At 39.3% G+C, this 27,759-nt stretch overlaps 1 protein-coding gene across 20 annotated transcripts in view; it reads left to right on the forward strand.

Moving 5' to 3' along the window:
• Positions 1–27,759, forward strand: part of kdm2bb (lysine (K)-specific demethylase 2Bb) — a 252,681-nt gene that overhangs the window by 175,826 nt on the left and 49,096 nt on the right. For 10 of the 20 annotated variants that reach the window (XM_078554196.1, XM_078554183.1, XM_078554193.1 and 7 more), the window contains 4 exons: positions 10,423–10,647; positions 16,965–17,123; positions 18,814–18,900; positions 24,247–24,309. In XM_078554196.1, coding sequence (XP_078410322.1) covers positions 10,423–10,647; positions 16,965–17,123; positions 18,814–18,900; positions 24,247–24,309 — 534 coding nt within the window. The remainder of the gene's footprint in view (positions 1–10,422; positions 10,648–16,964; positions 17,124–18,813; positions 18,901–24,246; positions 24,310–27,759) is intronic. The other 10 variants (XM_078554190.1, XM_078554191.1, XM_078554192.1 and 7 more) reach the window with 2 other exon arrangements.

A 27,759-nucleotide genomic window follows, 5' to 3' on the forward strand; every position in this document is an offset into this window, starting at 1 on the left:
CATTATAGGACAGCCCCCTCATCCCAGGGACTAACTTAGTGAACCTTCGCTGTACTGCCTCCAATGTAAGTTTATCCTTTTAAATGTGGAGACCAAAACTGCGCAGAGTACTCCAGATGTGGCCTCACCAAAACTCTGTACAACTCGAGCAAAACTTTTTTTCTGTACTCTAATCCCATGGCAATAAAGGCCAACATTACAATCTTCTTGAGTGGCTACAGTCTGTGTGATGTGGTACGCTAACCGTGCTGCTAGGTAGAGAGTTCCAGGATTTTCAATCAGCGAAGGAACCCGATGTAGTTTCTAGTCAGGCTGTTGTATGGCTTGATGGGGAACTTGCAGTTGGTGGTGTTCCCATGTGTCTGCTGAATTTTTTCTTCCAGGTAGTAGAGGTCACCAGTTTAGAAGGTGCTGTCAAAGGGCAAGTTGCTGCAGTGCATCTTGTAGATGGTACACATTGCTGCTGCTATGTGTCGGTGGAGGGAGTGAATGTTGAAGTTGGTGCATGGGGTGTTCCAATCAAGTGGGCTGCTTTGTCCTGGATGGTGTCAAGCCTCAGGCAAGCGGAGGATATTCCATGACACTCCTGACTTGTGCCCTGCAGATGGTGGACAGGCTTTGGAGAGTCAAGAGATGAGAAACTTGCCACAGAATTCCTACCCTCCAACCTGCTTTTGACAGTATTTGTATGGCTGGTCCATTTAAGTTTCTGGTCAATGGTAATCCTCCAGGTTGGGGAGATGATAATGCCGTTGAACATCAAGGGGAGATAGTTAGATTCTCATTTGTTGGCACAAATGTTACTTACCACTTATCAGCCCAAGCCTGAATTTTGGCCAGGTCTTGCTGCATGTGGGGCTGACAGCTTTAGTATCTGAGCAGTTGCGAATGGTAATGTACACTGTGCAATCATCAGCGAAGTCCCCATTTCTCACCTTATGATGGAGGGAAGATCATTGATGAAGCGGCTGAAGATGGCTGGGCCGAGAACACTACCCTGAGGAGTTCCTCCAGCAATGTCCTGGAGCTCAGATGTTTGAACTCCAAGAACCACAGCCATCTTCCTTTGTGCTAGTTATGACTCCAACCAGCAGAGAGTTTTCCCCTGATTCACATTGACTTCAATTTTGCTAGGGCTCCTTAATGCCACACTTGGTCGAATGCTGTCTTGATGTCAAGGGCAATCACTGTCACCTCACCTTTGGCATTCAGCTCCTTTGTCCATGCCATGGCCAAGGTTGTAATGTGGTCTGGAGCCAAGTGGTAAAACCCAAACTGAGCACTGGTGAGCAGGTTACTGCCGAGTGTGTTGCTTGGTAGCACTGCCAACAACACCTTGCTGATGATTGTGAGTAGACTAGTGGGGCGATATTTGGCCGGAACAAAAACACAAAATGCTGGAAAAACTCAACAGACCTGTCAGCACCTGTGGAGAGAGAAACAAGAGTTTATGTTTTGAGACCGTATGACTCGTCTTCAGAGCTGAAGAGTCATACAGACTGAAAACGTTAACTCTGTTTTTCTCTCCACATATGCTGACAGAATCTACTGAGTTTTTCCAGCATTTTCTGTTTTTGTTTCAGATTTCCAGCATCCACAGTATTTTGCTTTTATCTCAATATTGGCCGGATTGGATTTGTCATTTTTGTGGACAGGACATACCTGGGCAATTTTTCACATTGTCAGTTAGATGCCAGTGTTATAGCTGTCCTGGAACAGCTTGGCTAGGCACAGGACTAATACTGGAACACACCTTCAGTACTACAGCCAGGGTGTTATCAGAGCCCAGAGCCTTTGCTGTATCCAGTGCTTTTAGCCGTTTCTCGATATTAAGTGGAATGAATCTAATTGGTTGAAAAATAGCATCTGTGATGCTGGGGACTTCAAGAGGAGGCTGAGGTGGATCATCCACTCGGCACTTCAGGCTGAAGATGATTTCAAATGTTTTAGTCTTGTCTTCTGCACTGATGTGCTGGGCTCCCCCGTAGGATGGGGATGTTTGTGGAGCCTCTTCTGGTTAGTTGTTTAATTGTCAACCACCATTCACTACTGGCAGGACTGCAGAGGTTTGATCTGATTCATTGGTTGTGGGATTTCTTTGCTATATGTATCACATGCTACTTGTACTATGTATGATACATGTAGTCCAGTGTTGTAGTTTCACCAGGTTGGCACCTCATTTATTGGTATGCCTGGTACTGCTGCTGGCATTCTGTTCTGCACTTCTGATTGAACCAAGGTTGGTACCCTGGCTGATAATGGTAGAATGAGAGATATGCCAGACCATGAGGTTACAGATTGTAATTGAATACAATTCTGCTGCTACTGATGGTCCATAGTACTTAATGGATGCCCAGTATTGAGCTGCTAGATCTGTTCTGAATCTATTCTATTTAGCTCTCTTGGGCAACTTACTGTCTGAGGTAGTGCCACACAACATGTTGGAGGGTATCTGGAGGATTGTGCAGTGGCCACTTACCGATACTGCTATTGACAGATGCATCTGTGACAAGTAAATTGGTGAGGACGAGAATAAATAGGTTTTTCTGTGTTGGCAGTTCTCTCAACACCTGCCGCAACCCCAGTCTATGCCCTTCAGGAGTTGGCTAACTCGGTCAGTGGTGGTGCTACTGAGCCGCTCTTGGTGATGGTTCTGAAGTCCCTTACCCATATTACATTCCAAAGTGATTCTTCCAAGTGGTGCTCAACATGGAAGAGCACTGATTAATCAGTTGAGGGAGGTGGTAGTTGGTAATCAGGAGGAGGGTTCCTTGCCATGATACTTAATGAGATACTTAATATCAATGGTGAGGACCCCTCAGGCCAGTCCCACTCTGCTGTATGCCACTGTACTGCCATCTTTGCTGGGTCTTACCTGGCAGTGGGAAAAGACATACCCAGGGATAGTGATGGAGAAGTTTGGGTTTGTAAGATATGATTTGATGAGTATGACTGTCAGATTTGCTTGACTACACTGTGGGATAGCTCTCCTAATTTTTGTCAGTGAGGAGGACTTTGCAGCGTCGACTGGGCAGATTGTGTCTTTGTTATCTCTGATGATGGTGCAGATGTGTAATTGAAAGTTCATCTCAGGATCAGGTATGAAACCAAGGGTGCAAAATGTCTGGTCGAGTCTCAGACAGTTAGTTGCCTAAGAGAGTGATGGGGACCAAAGGCAATGGTTTTGGCCTTCCCAAAAGAACTTCAGTCTTTCTAATATTTAGTCAGAGGAAAATTTTACTCATCCAGTATGTTGACCAGTATATTTAGAGATGGCGGAGGGATGGAGAGAATGATCCAGTAATAATATATCTCAGTATCTGATACTAAATCTTTCACATTATTGTTTGCTGTCAATATTATGATATCTGCTATGAGTTCCATAGTCAGAAATGGACAATTCCTTAATTGAATTAATATAAAGTAGATAAGCATTAAACAATGCAAAATTTGAAGAGGCTGATGACTTGCCATTATCTGAATCAAGAGTACAGTATATCTGATAAATATTTACAAATGTACAGATATAAGTCAAATGTATGGATATAAGCCTACTTTATAATGAGTCATTTATTGGCCAATTTTAAAAAAAGCACACAAATCCAAGTGCAGCATTAGCAGCACCTAGAATATTTGAGCCAAGAAGTGGTGATTTCTTGGAAGTAAGCTAATTTTAGTGCTACTTTCTTGTTTTGACCTCGTTGTGCTGAACTAAGCGCTTTGGCCCTTCACTTGGGTTTCTCAATTTAAAGAAAAACATTCATTTAGGTAGATGCATGTCTTTACTTGGGCCAAATCATTCCACTGCAGTTATTGTACCTTTTTGTTTATCTCACTTCAACTTCCTAAAAATGTATTTAACTATTAAGTCTTCACCTCTTTCTCCTCTTTGGAAATGTTTTGTAACAAATGTTGCGTGAAGTTTTGGCTTCTAGGGTAGATGGGTGATGAGTAGATGCGTAGTGCTTCTGTTTGGGATGGTCAATATAAAGAAAACAGGTTGTGAATTGGGGATTACAGAATTATCCAGTTGTCTCACCTCACACAAGAATGGTACCTGTTATGCATCCATTTCTCCCCCATATCTTGCTGGGATAACTTGAGCTGTGGGAAAAGCTTTGATAAGTTTGGCCTCATGAGCCTCAAAAGTTTAATTCAAAGTTGCATTTGAATTACGTATAATACTTAATGAGATAGATAAAGTAACCCCGCAGTAAAATATTGATAGACATCAGGACGAGCAGTGCAGATTGAGAGCAGAGAAAAGCAATTGAAGATAGACATCAGGATTTATGCAAACAGTTTTGAGTGCAGGTGCTAGGAAGTGTGGTTAATGTCAGAAAATCAACCTCATTTAGAACACCCAAATGCTGCAATGAGAAGTTTTGGTGAGGTTTTAAAAAAAAAATATTCAATTGATTGAAGTGCTGCATTCGCTCAGAGACATAGTGAGGCATATTTACTTAGTTTCTGTTTTTCTTGTGTCCTGATTTGGATCAGTCTGAATTGAACAAGCTCTCTGTGCAGGATAAACTTGTGGCGATGGCTAAAAAGCAAACGTTGCACACTTTAACATTGATTATGTAGGGAGACTTATCAATTCATTGGTCTGTTTATCATTGCAGGCTAAGTATTGTACGTGAGAGAATGTTGGGGTCCCTGTTTGCTTTTTGATTGGCTAGCTGTGACTAATCGCATTATAAAATTGGCAATGATTTCTATCCATCTGGGATTCTGCCTCCAAAATTCAGACTGATAGTGAATAAGTATCCTGTCCTGTCAAGTGCTGCCCTCCCAGTGTCATCACTTAAGCATGAAAAACCATCAGTTCTTCCTGTGATGCTGTCTTTCAGCTAACCTGGTCATTGACCATCTGTCCAATTTACCTGTCTAGTGTAGGCACCCACTGTCCATGAGCTGCGCAGTGCGAGTTCAACACACTTCCACTTGCATTCTATCACCATGTTGCATGATAGCCACCAATATATCAATATACCATTGCTAAGAGGTTTGTTTAAACTCTGGTGCTGACACAGATGACCAGTGACAGAACAGTCTTTTAGCATTTACTCAACTTTACAATGTGTAGCGCTGAGTTAGAATATTAAGGTTGTCGTTCAGCCAGGGCCTAAAAAAAATCTCAGGATTATAAACTATGTATTAGTTGAGAGTCTTAAATAATGACTTCCCAACTAATTTCCTTAATGATGTTATCAGTATTCACAACAGATCATGCACATTCAGAAAAAGAGTGCTGAAATGACTTATATTTCACTCTGGTGATTTTATTTTATTTAATAAAGGTAGTATTGGTTGCCATCACATTGTGAAAAGAGCTGTCTTTCCCAAAGGCACATTGCACCATAATTTGAAAAGCAGTGATTAGGCGTTGCTATGTTAGATTTAGTAGAAAAGGATAATGAAGAGTCAACAATAAAGATAGTGGGTTGAAAAAGGCAAAGTTCTTTGAGCTACAAGGGGTCTAGCCTAAATTAGCTGGCAGAAAAGCAAACTAACGGGTCATCAGATCAGCAATAAGAAATGTTCAAATTTTAGATATGTCACAAAAGTAAGTATAATCCTGTAATTACATTCCATCAGCTCTGTGCTCGCTGGCTTACTTTGGCTCCAGCTCATCTTTGTTTTCAAATCTCTCCATGGCCTTTTCCTTTCCTATTTCCATAACCTTCTCCTGCCCTACAACCCGCAGATCTCTGCACTCTTTTAATTTTGCACTCTTGCTCTGCCATTGCTGGCTGTGCCTTCAGCTGTTTAGGGCCTAAACTCTGGAATATCCTTCCCGAAACCTCTCCACCTCTCCTTCCTTCCTTTAAGATGCTTCTTAAAGCCTATCTCTCTGAGCAAGCTTTTGGCTGCCTTTCCTAATATCTCAGGTGGTTCAGTTTCAAATTTTGTTGCTAACACTCCTGTGGTGCGCCTTGGGACATGCTATGCATGACATTAGATATGCTCACCATGATCACTCAGATGAAAGTCGGAGTTAAATTGTGGAGGATGGAGCTATGGCAGAGGTAGTTAATATATTGCATTAGTTTCTATAGCAAATGTTTGTGTGATTGAGAAAAATGGAACAGTCGATGGATCTAATTCTAAAAGGTATTAGTTTTGAAAAAGCTTAGCAGAACTCAAAGTGGATAAGCCACTGATCCCCGATAGTCTGCAGTCTAGGACATTATTAGAAATCAGAGAGAAGACAGCAGAGGCCGCAATTTTTCAATCTTCCTTAAGTATGTGAGTTGTGCCATGAGATTGGAGAGTAGTTGATGGAATACCCTCGTTTAAGAAACGAAGGGGTGAACCAGGTAATTGTAAAACAGTTCCTCTAAAGTCAATTGTAGGCAAACACCCGGAATCCTTAATTTATGATAAATCAATAGGCATTTAGAATTGCATTGATTAGTGAAGGACAATCAATCTGTTGGAACCAAATCGTGTTTGACAACTATGATTTTTTTTTTTAAGAAATGACCAATTGTATTGATGAAAGCAGTGAAGTAGATATAGGCTATATAGATTTTCAGAAGGCATTCAATAAGGTGCTTCATGAAGAGGTTTGTTGGAAAAATTCAGAAAAATGGTAAGAGGAAATGTGGAAGCACAAAAAGAAAATTGATCGATAAACTGAAAACAGCGTCAGTAAATGTGTGTTATTCCAACTGGGGAAAGATTGGGAGTGGTATATTCCAGTGTTCAGTGCTGAGTCCACTTTTCTCAGTGTAAGGATGATTTAGACTCAGGAACATGTGTTCTCATCTCAAAATTAGCTGATGAGACAAAGTAAGAGGCTTGGCAAGCAGTGTAGAGGACTGTAGAGAACTTCAGGAAAAGATGTACGGGTTATGTTGAATGCAACTTGAAATGATAAATGTGAGCTGATGTTTTTCTAGAGAAAAACACAAGGAATAGGAATATGCGCTCAAAGGATAGATGCTAAAGGTTGTGGTTGAATGGAGAGGTCTAGGGATTCAAATAGATAATTCCTTGAATGATGAGTGCTGTTAGATAAAGTCCAGTAGCATTTAGGGTTCTATATATAGTGACATAAGAGTAAAGAAGTAATAATGAATTTGTGCAAAATGTTGGTACGGCTACATGCTGCTCAGTACTTTTCAGATACCCTGATGACACCCAGCTCTACCTCACCACCACCTTTTGCAACACCACCACTAAATTAGCAGACTGCTTATCCGACATCCAGTACTGAGTAAGTAGAAATTTCTTCCAGATTAAATATTGGGAAGACTGAAGCCAATGTTTTCTATCCCTGCTCCAAATTCTGTTCCCTATCAACTGACTCTGTCACCCTCCCTGACAGTCTGAGATTAAGCCAGTCTGTTCGCAACCTTGGTGTTGCATTTGATCCCAAGATGAGCTTCAACCACACATTCATGTCATCACTGAGACTGCCTATTTCCACCTCCGTAACATTGCCCAACTTCACTTCGTCTCTCCTCATCTGCAGCTGAAACCCTCACTCGTGCCTTTGTTACCTCTAGGCTTGACTATTCCAATTGGCTGGTCTCCCACATTCTACCATCCGTAGACTTGAGGTCATCCAAAACTTTGCTGCCCATATCTTATACTGCAACAAATTCTGTTCCCCTGTGCTCGCTGACCAGCATTGGCTCCTAGTCAAGCAACACCTTGATTTCAAAATTCTCATCCTTGTTTTCAAATTACTCCATTGCCTCACCCCTGCCTATCTCTGCAGTCTCCTCCAGCCCCACAATACTCCACACTTCTCTAATTCTGACCTCTTGTGCATTCCCACTTATAATTGTTCCACTATTTGCAACCGTGCCTTGAAATACACTCCCTTCACCCGTCTATCTCTCTGCACTCCTTTTCTTCTTTAAGACACTCCTTAAAATGTACTTCCTTGATCAAGTTTTGGTCATCTGATCTAAGATCTCCTTATGGGGCTTGGTGTTATACTTTGTTTTATAATGTTCCTGTGAAGCACTTTGGGGCATTTCATTATGTTAAAGGCCCTAGGTAAATATAAGTTGTTGTAAGGCCACAGTTAAGAGTACTGTATATAGTCTTGGATGTCCCACTATAGGAAAAAAATGTCTCGGAGTGAGGAGAGAAGTTAGATGAATTTAATCTGAGCATCTTGAGGCTGACACTAGTGCAACTTAAGGGAAAATTGGATAAATATTAGAAGGAGGGTAAGATAGGACTATGAGGAGATAGTAGGCCAGTGAGATTTATGTTGGGTTGTTCTCGTAAAGAAGTGTAGTTACTGTTGTAATGTAGTGCACAGCACAGCCCATTTGTGCACAGCCTTGTTTACATACATTGCTTATGTACAGTAATGTCCCACAAAAAAACAATCTGATACTGATCAGGTATTTTTTTAAAAAGTTGGTTAAAGGGTAAATATTGGCCTGGACACCAGGGAGAACACCCCTGGTCTTCTTTGAATAGTGTTATGATATATTTTACATCCAAATTGCAAGTGCAGGCAGGGCCTCTGCTTAATGTTTCATCTGAAAGGCAGTAGCTCCGACATGCAACACTCTATGAAGTGTTAGTTTAGATCTTGTGCTGAAGTCTCTGGTTTGGGATTTAAAGCCACAGTCTTCTGATTCAGAGGTTGTGATGTTGATCAGTTTGGAAATATCCAGAATTAATATAAGATGAGCATATTAAAATTGATTAGGCTGCTCTTTTTGGTGAATAGGGGAAATTGTAGTGGACACAAAGGGATTGAGTAATGGGGAAGGACTCTGGCCATGTAATTAAGCACTTGGAATGTCTGAAAATGACAAGGACATCAGAGAGGAACCTGAGCCAGGTAGCAAAACATTTGGGGCAATGGGGAAATGCTTCAAAGACAGAGAAGGTTTCATGTGGACATCCTAAAGAGAGGGGTTGCTGGGAAGAAGCGATAAGTGTCAGCTTTTGGAGAAAGGATCAAAGCAGACATAAATCCTCATTTATGAACAGGCCTCGTGGAGAAAGCATGGCTGATCATTGTGTCTTATCTCTTTGTTTTGCTCAATCTTTCCATGATATGGATGAACGTGCCATCCCTTTCTTAGTCTCAACTCCACTTCTCCTTGATTCCCCTCACTTGGCTCCATTCCTACTTGTTTGAAAACATCCAAACATATCCAGCAATGGATATTGCTACTTCTCTTTAGCTCTGAAGAAGAGTCATACAGACTCAAAACGTTAATCTTGTTTCTCTCTCCACAAATGCTGCCAGACCTGCTGAGTTTTTCCAGCATTTTCTGTTTTTATTTCACATTTCCAGCATCCGCTGTATTTTGCTTTTATATCCAGCAATGGATTCTCTTCCTATCCTGACACAACCATTTCCCAAGCCCCTGAAGGATTTATACTTAACCCCCCCTATCCTTCATCGTGTTGCTCTCTGGTAACATTAACTGCAGGCACAAGAGCAGCTTCCATATATACGTTGGCAACACCAGGCTGTACTCTGACACTTTCCTCAACCTAGAAACAGCTTCATTCTGTACTGCCTCTCAAGTGCAAGAAACTGAGCAGGAAATTGCATGCGATTAGGTCTGACACAGGAAGTGTGCTGTGATGACAGGAAATGTGCATGGTTTTACAATTTTTATTACACTGATAGATGAGCATTTGAGAAGGAAAATAATGACAGCTAATGTCAGTCGCACATGATTTTTTGGCAGGGCCCTCTCCCATATGAGAGACAGTGAATTGATTCAACGTGGTTGCTAACTCATTTAGTGTGTATCACCTCAAAGCGAGTTGTCTGCTGAGAATGATTAAATTACTTTCCCAACATGTGAAAATGAACTTGCAACATAGAATTACCAGCCAGCTGTAAATTTCTTGCTTTTAACTTCAAGCAGCTTTAAGGGGAAAGGAAGAGGCAACCACAAGAGGAAAAGAAGAGTTTTTAACTCCAATGCAGTTAACCCCATTACCTGGTCACTTGATGCAAATTTCTAATATTTGCTGCACCATTATAACTGAGTCTCAAGGAAGGTAAATTACTTTAGAACACCATATTTACAGTTACTCTGTCTCATGAGAGATTGGTACTCCCAATATTTTGATCTTGATAATAAACTCAATGAATTTAATACATTTGTTGTGAGACACTTAGTGCATGAGAAATGGTCTGATGTTATGTCCTTCGCAGAATGAAGCACTTCAGAAATCCTGTTCTACCAACTACTTAGTATTGGCATATAGATTTGAATAATTTCTGAGAATTAGCAGCATCTTTATTTGCCACCTCATGGCATACCCCTTCTCATTTTACAACCATACAGAGTGCTGAAAGGACAGATGGTTTTTCCCTCTTTGAGTTATACCGAATTTTGGTACTTCTGTGTACAGACTGAGGAAGAAAAAGAGACCTGAGCATACTTAGCTAATAGAGTTTTTTTTTGATTACAGCATAGAGCAGTAGGAAGGCCGAAAGGAAAGCTTGGAACCTCTGCAGCTGTGAAACTCGCCGCGAACAGGGCTACAGCTGGAGCACGCAGGAGGAGGACAAGATGTCGAAAATGCGAGGCATGTCTAAGAACAGAATGTGGCGAGTGTCATTTCTGCAAGGACATGAAGAAGTTTGGAGGACCAGGGAGAATGAAACAGTCCTGTATCATGAGGCAGTGTATTGCTGTAAGTCACAACATGGTGAAATGTTTCCATTTAATACCTTTATGGGGAAAAAGTTGATGTATGTAAAAGATGATAGAATTTTTTGGGGCAATTGCTCTTTGTGAGCAATATACTTTCATTTTTGGATGGGCAAGAATTGTATCAATGGGCCTTTGTAAATTGTTTCAAGAAAAACCATTTTGAGCACAATAAAACATTGAATGAGGAGGCCATGGACTGTCACACTGCTCTGTCAATGTGAAAAATGAGCATTTTACTCCAGATCAGGCCTGGTGTGACTCTGAACTGGAAAAAAGTAGGGTTTCAAAATATCACCTGGTACACAGCAGGATTGTAGATATAATACCTAATCATCCACTCTGTTATCCAGAATTTAGGAACAGCATATACAAAATGCTGATTAAGCTAGTTAATAGATTTGTTAGCTATTCTTCAACTTTAAAAGAAAGCAGCCAGTGACAGTATGTGTAATCATTTCTGAAAGAAGTGAATACTCCTGATGGATTACCAGGTTTCTCCAGTGATGCATTTTAGTATTACACTGTGGAGGATGGGATCACCATAATTTTTCACTAGATATTCAAAGAAAATTATTTCCATCAATTCCATTGACTTAACCTGCATTGTTACATTCAAAGGAAAAACCTCACAATGTTTTTGAAATGTATGGATGTGTTTTTCTGTCATCAAAACACATTGTAATTGTATAGTGAAACAATTTTCATGCATTGGTTTCTCAACTGTTCTGCAATACTCCGTATTGATTGCATTTGTTTTCATTAATCCTTGGTATAGCCAGGTTTCAAAGTTATCCTTCAGACTTTCAACTCTGGCCCCTTAAAAGCTGAATGTAACCTGTTCAGTTTGAGAGTCTGGGGCCTTGTAAGGTTTTAAGTTCAAAATTATCCAAAGTATATTTTATCAGTTATACATACAAAGAAATATTTATTAGTTACTGATGTAAGTGCATTTCCCATGAAAGGGAAAGGAAATTCCAGCAGGGTACATTTTGTTCTATTTAAATTTTGCCCGTTCTTAACCAGTATAGAGGCCCTCTTCTAGGCTGTTCTGATGGTGGTGCAATCCCTGAAAACCATCCTAAAGGCTGGAATGCAGCTTCCTGAAATAGTTTGATCCTAAAAGCACTCAATTCAAAAGTGCTGCCTGGATATGGAAAATAATACAGGCCCATGATGCAAGAACATTGAATTTCAAATAACTTCTAACCACACAATTTGAAGGTAGTTATTAAAACCTAATTACCACAGGAGAGTAAAACAGGAAACAACACCCACTTAACAAGTAGGATCACCATGCAAATGAGAACCTTTTCTAAAGTTCTAGAAGTTTTGAAAATATCTTTCCTCTTCCTCTGCAAATGCACCATACCATACTGAAGTTATCATCACTGAATATACATAATATATAACACTTGTGGAGGCATCATATTGCATTTTTATTTTGCAGGAAAAAATATCCAACTTTAGAATGGAAATAAATTATGAAAATTATTGTAATTAATTTAGTCAAAGTGTTGTATCCAAATTTCTATTAGAGCCAAGAATTCGAAGCTTTATTAAGAAGATAAAACTGCTGATAGTATACGCAGTAATGTGTAGATGGATTGGAAATTTCTCTGCCTTGTAGCCATTTCCTACTTCAATTGTTCACACTTAATTGAACTTTTTAACGATTAGCTGCTTGGAAGGCATTAAATAGGCATTGATATGCATAATGATTTTTAGTTCATTTTTTGTTACTGTTTACAAAATTGTGTTGGAAGAGGTATTTCCATGTAGAGTGATCCAGCTTTGATATTAACCTTCAGGCAACCCTAATGGCACTGTGGCTCCGATGAACCCAATAATCTAGCACCTGTATTTTAAAAAAATCTTCTAATCTTAAATCCACACTACTGCTATATAGTTTCATTAGCCTTCAGGTGCTTCATCCAATGCTCTTCTGCCCTTATGATTCTACTCAAAGCAACAAGTTTTTCAACTCTTGGGGGGCATCATAGCTGTACTAAATCTTCTCATGCATTGTTCACGCAAGCACAACCCCAACATAGGCCACTCCGTAATCACCCTTAGAAAACCCAAGCTAATATTACCTTCCCCCGACCTCCCCCAGCCAACCAAGGGGCATTGAGGCCAATTGTAAAACCCCCTATTTTCCTGCCTAAGATCATTGAACAGTCAAGATGAGGAATTAAACATTGGTAAAGCTTGTATAAATCAGGGAAACTTTGTTATTCGCAAATGCCACAATTAAATGAATATTAATATTATATCAATAATACACTTCCCCTACTGTTTACTCATCCTTCTGTACTTTGCTTTTTCCCTCATTGTTCCATTCCATAATAATAATACTGTTCCCAGACCTTTTAGTACTATTTTATTTCAGCTGCTAAAAGTGGGGTTGAATGCTTTCTCTCCCTCAGAATGGAGACTCTTGGGTTTTCCAGAAAGTACAGCCATTTTTGCTAATTAGCAGGAATTTGAATAGTGCTACAATTCCCATATAGATAACTTGTCAAAAGAAATTCAAACTTTCAGTTAATCGCTGAGAGGATGACATGGCAAGATTTCTTTTAAGACTTTTACTTTGACAGAAGACTAAAAGCACTATTGAATAAATACTATCTTTGTAAGTAACTTATTATTAAAATCACATTCCCCTTTTTCTTGTAGCACAACTGAAAACCCACTTCACAGATATACTTTGCACTGTCCCTTAAGTGACATTCAATTCTAGAGCCAATCCAAGGTAATTCTTAGCTCCAAAGGGTTAACTTCTGTTATTTTCCTTTCTCAGTCTGGAAACTTTAAATCTCAACAGTTGTCTTTCACAATGAGGTTTTTGCTCCGGAGATTCTTCTCTAGTGCAAACTAAGTGAACCTTCCAGCCTTATTTTAACTCCTTGTGAATTCGGTCTTTTCAATCTGTGCGTGAGTTCCCACCCTCATTTCTGTGTGGTGAACCACAACGCCTTGCTGCCTATAGCTGCTCTCCCTCCCCCAGACCCCGGCAAACTTGTCTGTGCGTTTTCAGGGATATCTAGGACCGTTCCCCTCTCAAAACCCATCTTCAAGGCAACATGAATCACATGGGTTTTGTACCCAGGCAGAAATGATGATTAGTTATCCTTGAGACCCCAACTCTCTTTTTATCTTGGAAGTAAATGGACAGTTTAAAGCACAACTGTTTACAACTTGACATTCTCAACATTTTCCTGGGACTTTGGAGACTTGCTGTCTATCTCCTATTAGCACACAGGCTGCTGCCATTGTCTTTTGAAACACCTTGCACCTTCTTCCCAGTAAAACAATTCTGGGTCCCCCTTGATCTCTAACAATCAAGCCACCCAGGTTTGCTGTCAGGCAGACTGCGGAACAGGTCATGTGACCCCATTCATTTTATCCTAAATGAACAGTCCCAAAACATTATAATCTTATAATCTCATATTTGTAACAATCTGTGATCAATTCTTGTTTTCATGCACATTTCTCAGAAAGACAACTTTAAAATGCCCATTGTTACCTGATCAAAAGTTTGGAACAGAACTATTGGAAATATTGGAGCCAATCCAATTGGGAGACTTGCTGCACTGTAATCACAGTGTAATCACAATAAATTGAGTAATATTTGCAGGGCTAATGGGAAGAGAGCAGGGAATGGGACTAATTGGATAGCTTTTACAAGGAGCCAGCACAGGCACGAAGGGGGAAATGACGACCTTCTGTACTGTGAGATTCTATGTTGAAAATATAATTTGTGATTTGGACTTCCTTTGTGGTCCCTACAGAAGGCAGTCAACATTAGCAGGCCTACACCTCTTATCAGCCAAATTTAACTTGCGCTTGAAACAAAAGGAGTGTTACATACTGCAGAGTTAACAACCTCCTCTTTTACTGCTGGCTTATTTTGGAAATAGCACGGGATGCAGTGGCATAGTAGTATTGTCACTGGACTAGTATTCCAAAGACCCAGGGTAATGCTCTGGGGACCAGGGTTCAAATCCCACCACGGCAGATGGTGAAATTTAAATCCAGTAATTAAAAGTCTGATGGTGACCATGAAACTATTGTTGTAAAAACCCATCTGATTCACTAATGTCCTTTAGGGAAGGAAATCTGCCATCCTTACCTGGTCTGGCCATACCCCACATATGACTCCAGACCCACAGCAATGTGGTTGACTCTTAAATGCCCTCTAAACGAGGGCAATTAGGGATGGGCAATAAATGGGCCTAGCTAACCAGCGACACCCACATCCCATGAATGAATTTTAAAAATGCCTACAGTATGCTCCTTACCTGATAGAAAAACACTATGCTGTCGGACCATGTATTTCAGGCTAAATTACACATAGTTAATTATGGGAAAGAGCTATACACAAACGCAGTATAAAGAATCAGCTACTGCCCTTTAATATTTGGACAATTTCCCGATCCCTGTGAGCTCTAGCCAATGCAGACTGAGAACTCTCCATGAACATGTAATTAGGCTAGTCTCAGGAAATTGCATGAAGTTGACAATGTGCAGTCTTGGCAAATGAAAAATTTGCTGTTCTCTGATTCTAGCAATTTTGCCATGGGACCGGAACCTATGTGCTTATTTTAATTTGTGTTTTCTATACTAGCATGCATTTCCGCACGTGATCACAATAAAGCCAGAAAGACTGTCCAATCCATTAAAGCTGTAATTGTTTAACCTAGGTAAATACCGTTTTCAGTAAACAGGAATTTGTGGGTAAATGGGATCAATGTTTGTACTACTTCACTACTGTTATATTCCCTTGACATAAATATTAAATCAGGAGTTCATACGTTATAAACATTGCTAATATTAATTTTAAAGCATTTGGCAGCATTTAGACACTGAGACACAACTACAAAGTTCTGTTATTTGATGTTTGAAGCTGAATCAATACTCTGATTAAATATGTATTTGCTTTAAGCAATCTGTGCATGCTGTACACTGAGCAAAATTGCAGAGTAATCCTGCTAAAACCTTGTGCTCGTTTGTCACAGGGAAAGGAGTGAATAGTATTTAAATAGCATTTAAGGGGAATGTGGACAAGCATATGAGAGAGAAGAGAATGGATGGTTTAGATGAAGAAAAAGGGGAGGAGGCTCAAGTGAAGCATAAACACCGGCATAGACAGGACATAGCCTCTTTCTGTGCCATATATCCTATGTAATCCTATATCAGTGGGAGCATTCTGTTTTCAAATGATTAATGTTGCTAGTACTGTGATTACATTGAATGCATTGTGATCTTAAAAGGGAGGAAATAGCACCAGTGCACTCTCATGAATTTGGAAGCATGTCTGGTGTTAAAGGTACATTCATAGATTGCAGGTGGTTTTGCTTTGTCTTTGCTTTGGGTTCTGTCTCAGGAGTGCAACCTCCTGTTTCTCTCCTACAGCATTTATAAAATGCCTTTAATGCAGCAAATGAAACAAGACAGAAGCAAATGCAATAAGAGAAGAATTAATAAAAGTGACTGTGTTATAGTCAACCAGATAGGTTTTGAGTTTCACTTTCGAAGGCAGAGAGGTAGTTGGCAAGGTGGAGGACTGAAGACTCTGCCATTGATAGCCGAATGGAAGGAGTTAATACAGTGTTGGAAATGTGGAGAGCACACGCTAGCACAAAGCTGCAGGCGATTACAGAAGTAAGTTGGCATGCAGTTGTGGACATGTTTATAAACAAAAACAGGAATTTTTGAGTTCAGTTTATTGGTATGGGGAAATCGATGGAGGTTTACTAGTGCAGGAGTGATAGGGGAGTGAGATAGCATCGGGAGCCACTTATAAGCAAGCCAAGGCTTGGAAAGCCAAGATGTTGTAGGTCCACATTTTTGCGGCTTATTGAACCTCATCTTGTCTGGAATTAAAAGTGCATCAGAAGGAAGAAGGACCATGAGACTGTCTTTGCCAGTGGATAAGGCTTTGATTATTAAATATTATTATTCTTACAATTAGACAGATCATTGCCAAATACATTAATTATTGAGGAATGCAATGTTTTGTAAATTGAAAGAAAAATATCAGCAATGCACTAGAGGAAATAGAGTTAGCTCAGAGATTTTTTTAAAAAGGACTTTCGGGTGACTGCAGAATCAAGATTGAGACATTGTGCAAAAGTAACTGAAAAAAGCAATAATGTGCTGGGACACATACCCCAAATTGTTGAGTACAGTTTTACAGAGGTAATGCTAACCTGGACTAGGCATAACTGCTGTGGATTATGATGGAACACTGAAGTATCACAGATGGCAGTTTTACAGTGTCTGTTTTCTCCATAGCCGGTCCTGCCACACACAGCAGTCTGTCTCATTTGTGGAGAAGCAGGAAAGGAAGACACAGTGGAAGAAGAGGAGGAAAAGTTCAATTTCATGCTGATGGAATGCTCAATTTGTAATGAAATTGTGCATCCTGGCTGCTTAAAGGTAAAGCAGTTAAAGGTAATTTATTTCCCTTCAACTCATAAAAGTGCTGACTCTTGCTGGAATAACCTTTCTTCATATTTAAACCAAGTTCCAGCAGGCCATCAAATAGTTTCAAAGGGAAATTGTAGAAAAGTGACTCTCAAGATTGAGTATTGTTATCAGTGTGAAATAGAAGTCCACAGATGTTTAAATATAAAATGAAACTCTTTTGAACACCAGTCACTAAATTGGACATTTTGTTAGTAATTAGCCTGCAACGGTGATGGAACACCATAACAAAAAGCAGTTACATTTTTATAGCACAATTAATGTAGGAATTATTCCCAAAGCACTTCATTGTCATAAGCTAAAAAACAAATGGATGCCATCTTCAGGTAACCTTATGTTGGACATATTTTAAAGCAGTGTCAGAACTCCAAGACTAAACCTGAAAATGTTGTTCTATCATGGTTTATATTGTCAAATTATATTTATATACATTTATGTTGTATATTTTTATATGTATTTGTATTATATATTTATATTTATAATTTAATTTGTTAAATAAAAGCATCAGAATACTTTGCACCTTTTAGTAAAATAGTTGGGACAGTCAGTTTATGACTGGACAGTTCAGTACTGCAGCTGAATTGCAGGTGATTGACAAGTCGTCTTCATTGAGCCACATTACATGAAAGTATAGTCATGTAAAGTATTCTGTTCAGTTTTAGATGCTTCACATGTTCCCAGCTGTGAACTAAGATTAAAAAACTTCTCACTGCACATTCAACCATGACATTATTTTTTGGATTAGGTCTAAACGAGTGACCTGAATCTTGTTTGTTATTGACTCCCCCTAACCCGCTAAAGAATTAATTCAAAGCTGATCAATAAAAGCCTCTGATGTAAGAAACTCTGTAGCAAGATGTGTGCGTATATGTGAGATTAAAACACATTCTGTGTCTGTCTGCCTTCTGTGTATCAAATAGTGAACATTCCAGAAACATAGTGGCAGTGAAATTAACACTGTACCACATCTGTTATTTATACTAACCTGGTGTCATCGCTTAATCGTGGCTTTCAGCCTAACAGCTTTGGCTAGGAAGAGTTGGTTTAAACAGATTATACATCTAACAAAATAAAGTCTCTTCTGAGGCAATCATCACTAGTTTCAGTTATAATGCAGTAGCCAGTTGTAATTTTTTACTGGACTTGACCATGAAGTATCACAGCGATTCGCAAAATGGTATATATTCTGCAATCACGCAATCAACAGTTCAACACCATTTTAAAACTCGTGAAAATTACCATGTGTTTTAAGCTCTCAGGAAATTTACACTTTGCACCCTTCACCCTGCCTCTTCTAAAGGTAGGGGCACATACAGTTCTATGCACACTAGAAGTGCAAAACAACATGGCTAGTGACTGTAGTTCATGATTTTAAATATATGCTGTTATTGAAATATTTTATTTAGTGTCTTCATATTTAAAGAGTTTTGCCAATTGTTTTCTGACTTTTTTTCCCCTTTTGCCAAAACTTCCAGTGTCAGAAAATGACAATCAGATTAACATTGCCATTTTATGATGTCTTATATGCAGAATTGTTTATTAATTGCTGTTTGTATTTTTAACTTTGGTCATAAATATTATTTTGTTCCGCTGAAAAATGATCAATTATCAGAGTGGATGTTTAGTAATGATGTTAACTTCCTGCACTTGTTACTAGGTACAGGATGGAGATGGAGTTGTCAATGAAGAGCTTCCAAACTGCTGGGAATGTCCAAAGTGTAACCATGAAGGAAAGACGGGGAAAGTAAGTTTAATTAGAGTTTTCTGTCCAGGCTGTTTGATAGTTTCCTGGGAGGGTCATTGTAGCCAGACCCTCATTGACTTCCAGCAGCAGTCTCTAAATAATAAACTAAGACTGATTCTTTCTCCCCCCCAGCCTCCCTCACCTGCCCCATCTGTAACATTAAGGCAAATCATAGGAGTCTCATCACCACCTTAACAAGTTGCCTAACCCAGCCCAGACTAAGTATTAAACCTGGAGCTTGATTATTTCTTGATGACCTATGTGGCTATATTTACAAACAGGGCGATTGGGGGAAGCACCATTTATAGGGAAATACATTTTGACAGGATTTCATGTTTTTCTTTTAGAAACTTAAAAGAGTTATTTTTATTTCAGTGGATAACTCTGAAAGAAGTCTCAATTGAACATTAGCATAAAACAGCTGACTACCTCATACCCATCAAGTTATATAGCCCCCTAAGTCCAATTCAACACAATATGGTTCAGTCAATCAACAAATTGTCTTTAAATGCTGTGGCAAATATAGTTTATTCCATTCATGTATGGTCATAGGTTGTTGACATTTAAATTAGGGATTACATTTTCTATGTGATTGATGACAGTGTACTGGTGTCATAATACATTATGGAATGTAGATCATGACGACATTCCCTGGTATTTAGCAGTCAGTTGCCAACCTCAGCCTGACCATAGGGTTAAATGCCAAACAACCTCAGGTAATTAACAAATATGCTTATTGGTCAATCCAGCCATGTGGACTTCACTGCTGTTCGTTCTGTGTTGAATATAAGATCTGGAACATGGTTCTATTTCAGTTAAATTGTGCCTGCTCTACGACACACCGTCATGTTCAGCCATCTCCTGTGTCTAGCACATGCACTCTGCGAATACTTGCTGTGTGAATCACTAGCTGTCAGTATCCGGCACAGAATATGGAATGGAATATGTATGTTGAAGCTAATGCAATGCATCTTTTTGGCCACAAAACACAAAATCCAGCAGTTCTACAGGTTCAAAAGTTCATTGCCAGAAGGCTGGGGACAGGTAGAATGTTCTTTCTGTCCGGGAATAGTGCATGCCAAATTAAACTTAAAAGGAAAAGAAATTATTTTTGACAAGGGTAGATTTATGTCTGGATTTTTTTTTTTTTGTTGGGTGTAACTGAGTTTCTCAGTTTCTGAGATGAGGGCAGTGAACAGTGAGGGAACCAGTGGATATATTCTTTACCAGGGTTTACAGTAATTACATCAACTGTATTATGTAATTTTTATTACATAAAAATCTGGGATTTTGGGATTGCATACATGATTCTATCAATTCTGTGAAAATGGAAAGCCAATTGCTTTAGTTACAATATACAAAGTTGGGGGGGGGGCGTGCTATTTCCAATAATTAGGGCCATTATTTTACAATAACCAAATAAATCAAGTTTCATTCCTTTTTAGGATTTTATTGGTATTTTTGGATTGTGTTCTGCAATTCTGTCTACTTTTTCAAAACTGACCAGTAGAGTCCTTCACTTTGACATTTGGAAAGGCATTTGATATTCTTCCTTGCAACATGATAATGTGGTTTTGGGGTTTTGAAATTTAGGTCATGTGCATTAAAAACTGATTAACTGGAGGAAGCAGGATAATTATAATGAAGTTTATTTAAGTTGAGACCTGATTTTTGTAGTGTAATTTCTCCACAAATCACTGCTCAAACCCCAACTTGTTGTGAATGAAATTTTGCCAATTTCAATATTTTCTGAAAGCGATAGATTTATTTAATTTTCAGCTAATGCAGTATTGTACAATGCAGTACACGAATCCCAGTTTTAGATCTCCAAGGATGGTAAGAAACAGTACGAGTGGGATGCTATTGTTCATAGAGAGCAAAAGAGATTCAGTCATTGAATGAATTCATGTACTTTGTTGTTGGTAGAGGAACAAAAGCTTTTGAAGAGATTGTAGAGTGGACTTCAAAGACATGCCTAAAATCTGAAACAGTGATTAATAGATCAGAATGTCTCGTTTAATTGCCGAGTACTGTGATGTACAAGTTCGGAAATATTGTTCCCTGATAACAACACTTTTTACATCAATGATTTCACAGTCACAGAATTGCCTTTAGTCCCAACCATAATATTTCTGGAATAGGAGAATAAATACAGTTTTCCAATTTGGATTACTGTGATGTGGCGTTAGTCTCATGAAGCAAAAATTTATTGAAACAAAGAATTAAGGAGATGTGCACCACTATTAACCGAAAGGTCCAAAAGGTGACTTTTCCTAAGAACTATGGTAATGTCAGTTTTGGCTCAGCCACTGAAGGATCAGTCAGATCAGCAAGAACTAATTCAGTCTTTACATTCACCCTCATGCTGTCTTCCATGTAAATGAAAACTGTAATTAGGAATTTGTTAAGTGAAAGCATTTCAGCTATTCCATGGCATTTTCCGACCATTGCACCAATATACCATGAAATTGAGCAAATAATACATAATATAGAGTGAACCAAGGAGAGGTGGTGGACACACTGATAACTTAAATGAGTTAACCAGCTGAGAAGATAAAACAAAGAAACTGCAGAAGCAGTTTATAATTGGAACAATTCCAACTTCAACAGTCACACATATGCCCTGGTATTGGCATCATTTAATTACTTTTTCTTTCTATGCAGTAACCAGGATTAGAATGCTCATATTTTGCAAGGGCACATTTGTCGTCACCAAACATGTTGTAATTTTGACAGAATCTGTCTCTTTACTGTAGCCAGCCAGAAGCAATAGACTGTCATTAGATTTCATAATTGTTTTTGATTGATTCCTGAATAGTATGATAGAATGATTATCTATCGCATGTACATGACCCATTGAGTTTGCAAAATAGAAAACTACAATGCAGGGCATTAACGTTTCAATATTGTTCCATCCTGATGAATATTCTTCACTGATAACATAACAGATAATATACCTACATGCATTCTACAAGTAAAAGAAAGAACTTGAATTCTGAAAGAACAAACAAGATGCTTAATTATAGAACTATATAGTCATTACGGCACAGAAGGAAGCCATTTAGCCCATCAACTCCATGCCAGCTCTCTGTAGAGCAATCCAGTCAGTCTCATTTCCCCACTCTATTGCCATTGCCCTCAAGTACCCATTCAATTTCGTATTGAAATCATTGATCTGTTTCTGATTCCACCACCCTTGTAGGCAGTGATTTCTTGGTCATTACCCCTCTCTATGTGTAAAAAAAAAAGTTCTTCCTCACTTCCCCCTGTAACTCCTACCAAAAGCCTTAAATCTATTCTCCCCTAGTCCTTGTACTATCAGCTAATGGGAACAGCTTTACTTTGTCTTACTTATCTAAACCTGTCATAACCTTGTACACCTCTACCAAATCTCCTCTCAATCTCCTTTACCGCAAGGAGAACAACCCCAGTTTTTCCAACCTAACCTTGTCGCTAAAATCCCTCATCCCTGGAATCATTCTGGTAAATCCCCTCTGCATCCTCTCAAGGACTCTCACAGCCTTCCTAAATTATAGTGATCAGAAGTGGATGCAATACTCGAGTTTGGCCTAACCAGAGCTTTATAAAGATTCAGCATAACTTCCCTGCTTTTGTACTCTGCATCTCTATTTGTGAAGCCCAAGGTTCTATTTGCTTTGTTAACTACTCTCAATATGTCCTGCCACCTTCAGAGATCTATGCACATGACTCCCGATGTCCCATTGTCCATGCACATTCTTTAGAACTGTGCCATTAAGTCAATAATGTGTCTCCTTATCCCTTCTGCCAAAATGTTTCACCTCATACTTCTCTGTATTAAATTCCATCTGCCACTTGTCTGCCCATTCTGCTAGCCTGTCTCTTGTTGCAATCAAATAGTATCATCCTTGCTGTTTACCGTACCTCTAAGTTTGATATTATCAAGTTTTGAAATTTTACTCTCTCTTCCAATATCCAAAACATATATATATATATATATATATATATATAAAAAAAGATAGTGGTCCTAACTGACCCGTGGGGAACATCACTGTTTCTTACCTTCCAGACTGAAAAGCAACCATTTACCGCCACTTGCTGTTTTCTGTCCAATTTTTTAATCTAAGCTAACACTGACCCTTTTATTCCACGAGCTTCAATTTTGTTAACCAGCCTTTTATTCGGCACTTAGTCGAATGCTGTCTTAAAATCCATACAGACAACATCCGTTGCATTCCCTTGATCAACCTTCTGTTACATTATCAAAAAATCTAATTAGATTAGCTGAGCACGTTCTGCCTTTTACAAATCAGTACAGTCTCTCCTTAATTAACTGAAATCTCTCCAAGTGCCTGTTGATTTTTTTTTTCCCCCTGATTTATTCTTTCTAAAGCATTACTTTCTACAGGTTTTAAACCAGCTAGCCAATAGTTACTAGGACTATCCTTGTACTCTTTCTTCAATAAGGGTGTCACGTTTTCCATTCTCCAATCCTCTGATAGCTGCCCTCAAATCTACTCCCACCCCCATTTCCTTTAGCAACCCAGGATGCAAGCCATCCGGACCAGGTGACTTATCCACTCTTAAGCACTGCCAACCTTTCTGGTACATCCTTCCTATCAATTTTCAGCCCATCTATTATCTCTACTATTGATCTCCGCTTCTATCGATATTTTGTTGGCATCCTTTTCCTTTGTAAACACCAATACAAAGTACTCATTAAGTACTCTAGCTTTGCTCTGCGCCTCTGAACATGTCCCCAGTAGGACCCACCCTGCTCTTATTACCTGCTTACTATTTAGAAGCTGGTAGAAGATTTTTACATTCCCTTTTATGTTAACTTTCATTCTATTCTCTCAACTGTTTCTCCCTGAAGAATTCATCTGACAGTTTTCATACATTTTTTTTTGTTTCATCATATTCTTACTATCTCCCTCATCATCCATGCATCCTTGGCTTTGGTTCCCCTACTTCCACCCATGTTGGAATGTACCTAGCCTGTACCTGAAACATTTCCTCCTTAAAGATCATCTGTTGTTTCATTACAATTTTTCCTGTCAGTTCTGTGATTCTAATATCTGGTTTTGTGAGGATGCATAATGTTATTTTAGGTGATTCCTCCTGGCTTATTGCCAGCTTGTGATTTACAAAAATTTATTACTCATTTATTGATATTTATCGTTAACTTTTAAAGAAGAAATCCGACCACCCAGTAATTAACCGGCAGAACTACACCACAAATTTAATGTTTTTAACGAAAGCAAATTTTATTCCATATCAAAAAGAATTAAACAAAGTATATACTTTATAACTACTTACGCTATGAACTCAGTTTTACTTTTTACTCTCCCTCCCCTCCCACCAAAGAATTTCTTTATACGCTACAGAAATCTTGAAGGTTCATTCACTTCTTTAGGGACCAATGCAAAGGTATGCCATCATTGGTGAACTAAGTTCTGGACTCTGAAGAACCGAATGGTATGTCTTATATTGCTACTGTTTTAGTTCTAAACTAGATTACTTATAATCAATGTTTTTCAGCCAATTAATGTTTTAGACATGCTGTTGTGAAAATCTAGTTCGTGGTTTCAGGTTGAAGGTAAGATAAGTGGACATCTGATTGTGGAATATTTCAGTCACCACTTGGAGTCCGGAGAGAGTAGAGTTAAGCTGGTTCATTCAACATATGCTGGGGACGCTGATCCGAAAGCCAGTGGATCAAATATATTTTATAGGATAAAAGACACATGCATCTGTGCTATTTATCACTCACTTACTTACATTCTGTGCCTTTTATCACTTTTATTTATCGTTATCAGCTAAATTATTGTTCAGCACCCTGGTTTCCATTAAACCACATTAACCAGCAAATTACATCAACAGCTATTCTTATTATTTTTCCGTTTGCAGTAGATTGTGTTTTAACCCTTTCCTTCCCCAGACAATCCCTCCTGTTGGCAGAGTCCACTAGCTGACCTCCAAGCCATGATACTCTACCTTCCCCTTTCCAGTGATCAGCTGATGGGTGTGATGGTGATATCAGGTTCCTAAGCCCTCTTATGCTGCACTGTATTGCTAGTCGATAAATTCAAGTTGGGGTTGTGCTAATGAGCATTAATATGCAACACAGTTCCTATCTAAGCTGGCAAACTACACTCATTCTCCCCAGGTTACACTTGAGGCATGTCAGATACAGTAGCATTACCAACTGGGCCACTACCAAGACTTGGGAGATAATCCTGATCCATGGGTGGATCTGCATGTTGAGGCCCCAATTCGTCCATTTCGTCGATGGCCTCATCTATGTCCTTGCTCTTCTGTTGCAGTGTGTAATGTGCCCAATGCGCCTCCTCCAGTGCGCGCCCCCCCCATTTCAGTAAGATGCTTGGATGGGGGGAATTGGGTAAGAGAACTGATTAATGTATTGTATCAGGTTATCCTTTGCATCTTCTTTAACCTGCATATAAGCCATCTGCTTGTGGATACCCACCAGTTTGACCCTCCTCACCCTTTCCTGCCCCCAGTACTCTGAAATTCACTTTAATTCCCCTGAGTGTTCCAGCTATCCTCCAAAGTAAGATTCTATGTGGTCCTTCCACTAACCTTTTCTTTTAAGACCTCATGACTGTGGATGCTTCTGCTTCTTGTACAGGTTGTTAGCAGATAGCCAACTGTCTTCCCATAACTTTCCAAGCTAACTTTGCTGACTGCTTTCTACCACTGTGGATTTCTTCCACTGGCTGCAAACTAGAGCAAATCTTCTAGCTGCTTTTCCCTCACAAAACCCAAACTGAGCTGTCTGCTTCTGTCAACAGACATACACAGATAAATTAAACAAAAGAATCTTCTAACCCAGGCTCCACCCTGAATCAATATCTCTTTGGTAGTGTGGCATGCTTTGGAATGGTTTAAATAAAATACACATTATTTTACCTTCAACGCAACCCTTTGATTCTGCATCCATATGAATAATTTATATTGCTCATGAAGTTCTGTGACCCTTCTTCCAGACTTCCTGGCTTCATGACAGGTTTAGATATGGATCATTCATTGTTCAATTTTTTTCACTATCAATTCTGACCTTGCAAGATAAACACAGGATATCTTTTAAGTGTAATAAACCCAAGCTTGTTTGAGTTGTATTTGCATCAGAGTTGTTTTTAACCAGTTTCTCAACCAGATGTCCACTTATCTTACCTTCAACCTGAAACCAACAACAGCATGTCTAAAATGTGTTAATTGGCTGAAAAACATTGATTACAAGTAATCTAGTTTAGAACTAAAACAGTAGCAGTATAAGACATAACATGTGGCTCTTCAGAGTCCAGAACTTAGTTCATCAATGATTTATTCTGTTCCAACCTCACTAGTCCATGTGTTGATAAGGTTGAAACTGAGCACTTATCGGTTAGACAGTGACATTGATGCGATCAAACAAACTTGAGTCTACATTTCATGAGCTGGTAGTCGACATGTATTTTGCTTTGTTTAAAAAAGTAATTTAAAAGATGCAGCACTGCCCACAAACATTAAATGGACATTTTAACTAGGGCTAATGTAATATTGTTGCTCTATATAAATAATTGTTGCCAAGTGTTAACTTGTTTGATTTTGGAGTTTGGTATAGGTTATAATTAAATGTCAGTTATGAAGTAAACATCACAAAAATAGGCATTGTAATAAACTTATTTGCTCTGCAGTAATTCATGTTTGATGTAATGTTAAGTTGGACACTGTTTTCATTGACAATGACTCTGAGATTTGATTAGCTGTGCAAGACAGATTGCACCCTGAATAATTTATGCCACTGTAACATTTGAAAAATCTGATACACATTTTAAAAGTAGTTCCCCTGGCCCCATGTGGAACAATGGGCAGCAAAACTCCACCGCAGTCTGTTTCACTCCAGCTAGGTGGTGTCCTTAAGTGTTACTTAGAGCTTTCCTTTTCTGGGTGCAGCCTCTTTTGGGCCAAGCAGCGCCTGTGGCTGAGAAGATGAGTAACCCACTCCCACACTGCCACCATGTGACATGCATGAACAGTTTGGGAACAATGTTCTCTTTGCCCTTTGCTTTCCAATAGTGGCACAACAGAGACCAGGAACTCAACAAAGTTGGGATTTGAACCTGTGTCTCAATTCAGTGGGCCATGCATTAATGTTTGCAATAGATATTTAACATGAGACTTATCTAGCTGATCAGTCATTATTAAATTATAGAATGATACAGCATAGAAGGCGGTTGATTATGCCTATGCAGGATCTTTGAAAGATTTAATTAGTGTCCCTCCTTTGCACTTTCCCCATAGCCCAGCAAATTTCCCCCCTTCAAATATTTATCCAACTCCCTTTAAGGCAGTGCGTTCGGATCATTAGAGTCAGAGTTATACAGCACACAAACAGGCCCTTTGGCCCATCGCATCCGTGCCGGCCATCAAGCACCTATCTATTTTAATCCCATTTTCCAGCACTTGGCCTGTAGCCCTGTATGCTATGGCGTTCCAAGAGCTGATCTAGATAGTTTTTAAATGTTGTGAGGGTTCCTGCCTCTACCACCCCTTCAGGCACCCCCGTTATGACTCGCTGCATTTTTTAAAAACCCTGTTTTCACCTCTGCTTCTCTTGCTTGTTACTGCAAATCTGTGTACTCTGGTTACCAACTCCTCTGCTATTGCAAACAGTTCCTCCTTATTTACTTTATCAAAACCTTTTGTGATTTGAACACCTTTGTTAAAACTTCCCTTGACCTTCTTTGGGGTAAGGTGACCAACCCAGCTTCTCTAGCCTCTCCATATAACTGAACCCCATCCCTGGTACCACTCTAGTAAATTTCCTCTGCATTTTCTCTATGGCCTTGACAATCTAGCTAAGGGGTGGTACCC

This window comes from Cetorhinus maximus, chromosome 12 (assembly GCF_964194155.1).
Source record: "Cetorhinus maximus chromosome 12, sCetMax3.hap1.1, whole genome shotgun sequence".
Taxonomy (NCBI): domain Eukaryota; kingdom Metazoa; phylum Chordata; class Chondrichthyes; order Lamniformes; family Cetorhinidae; genus Cetorhinus; species Cetorhinus maximus.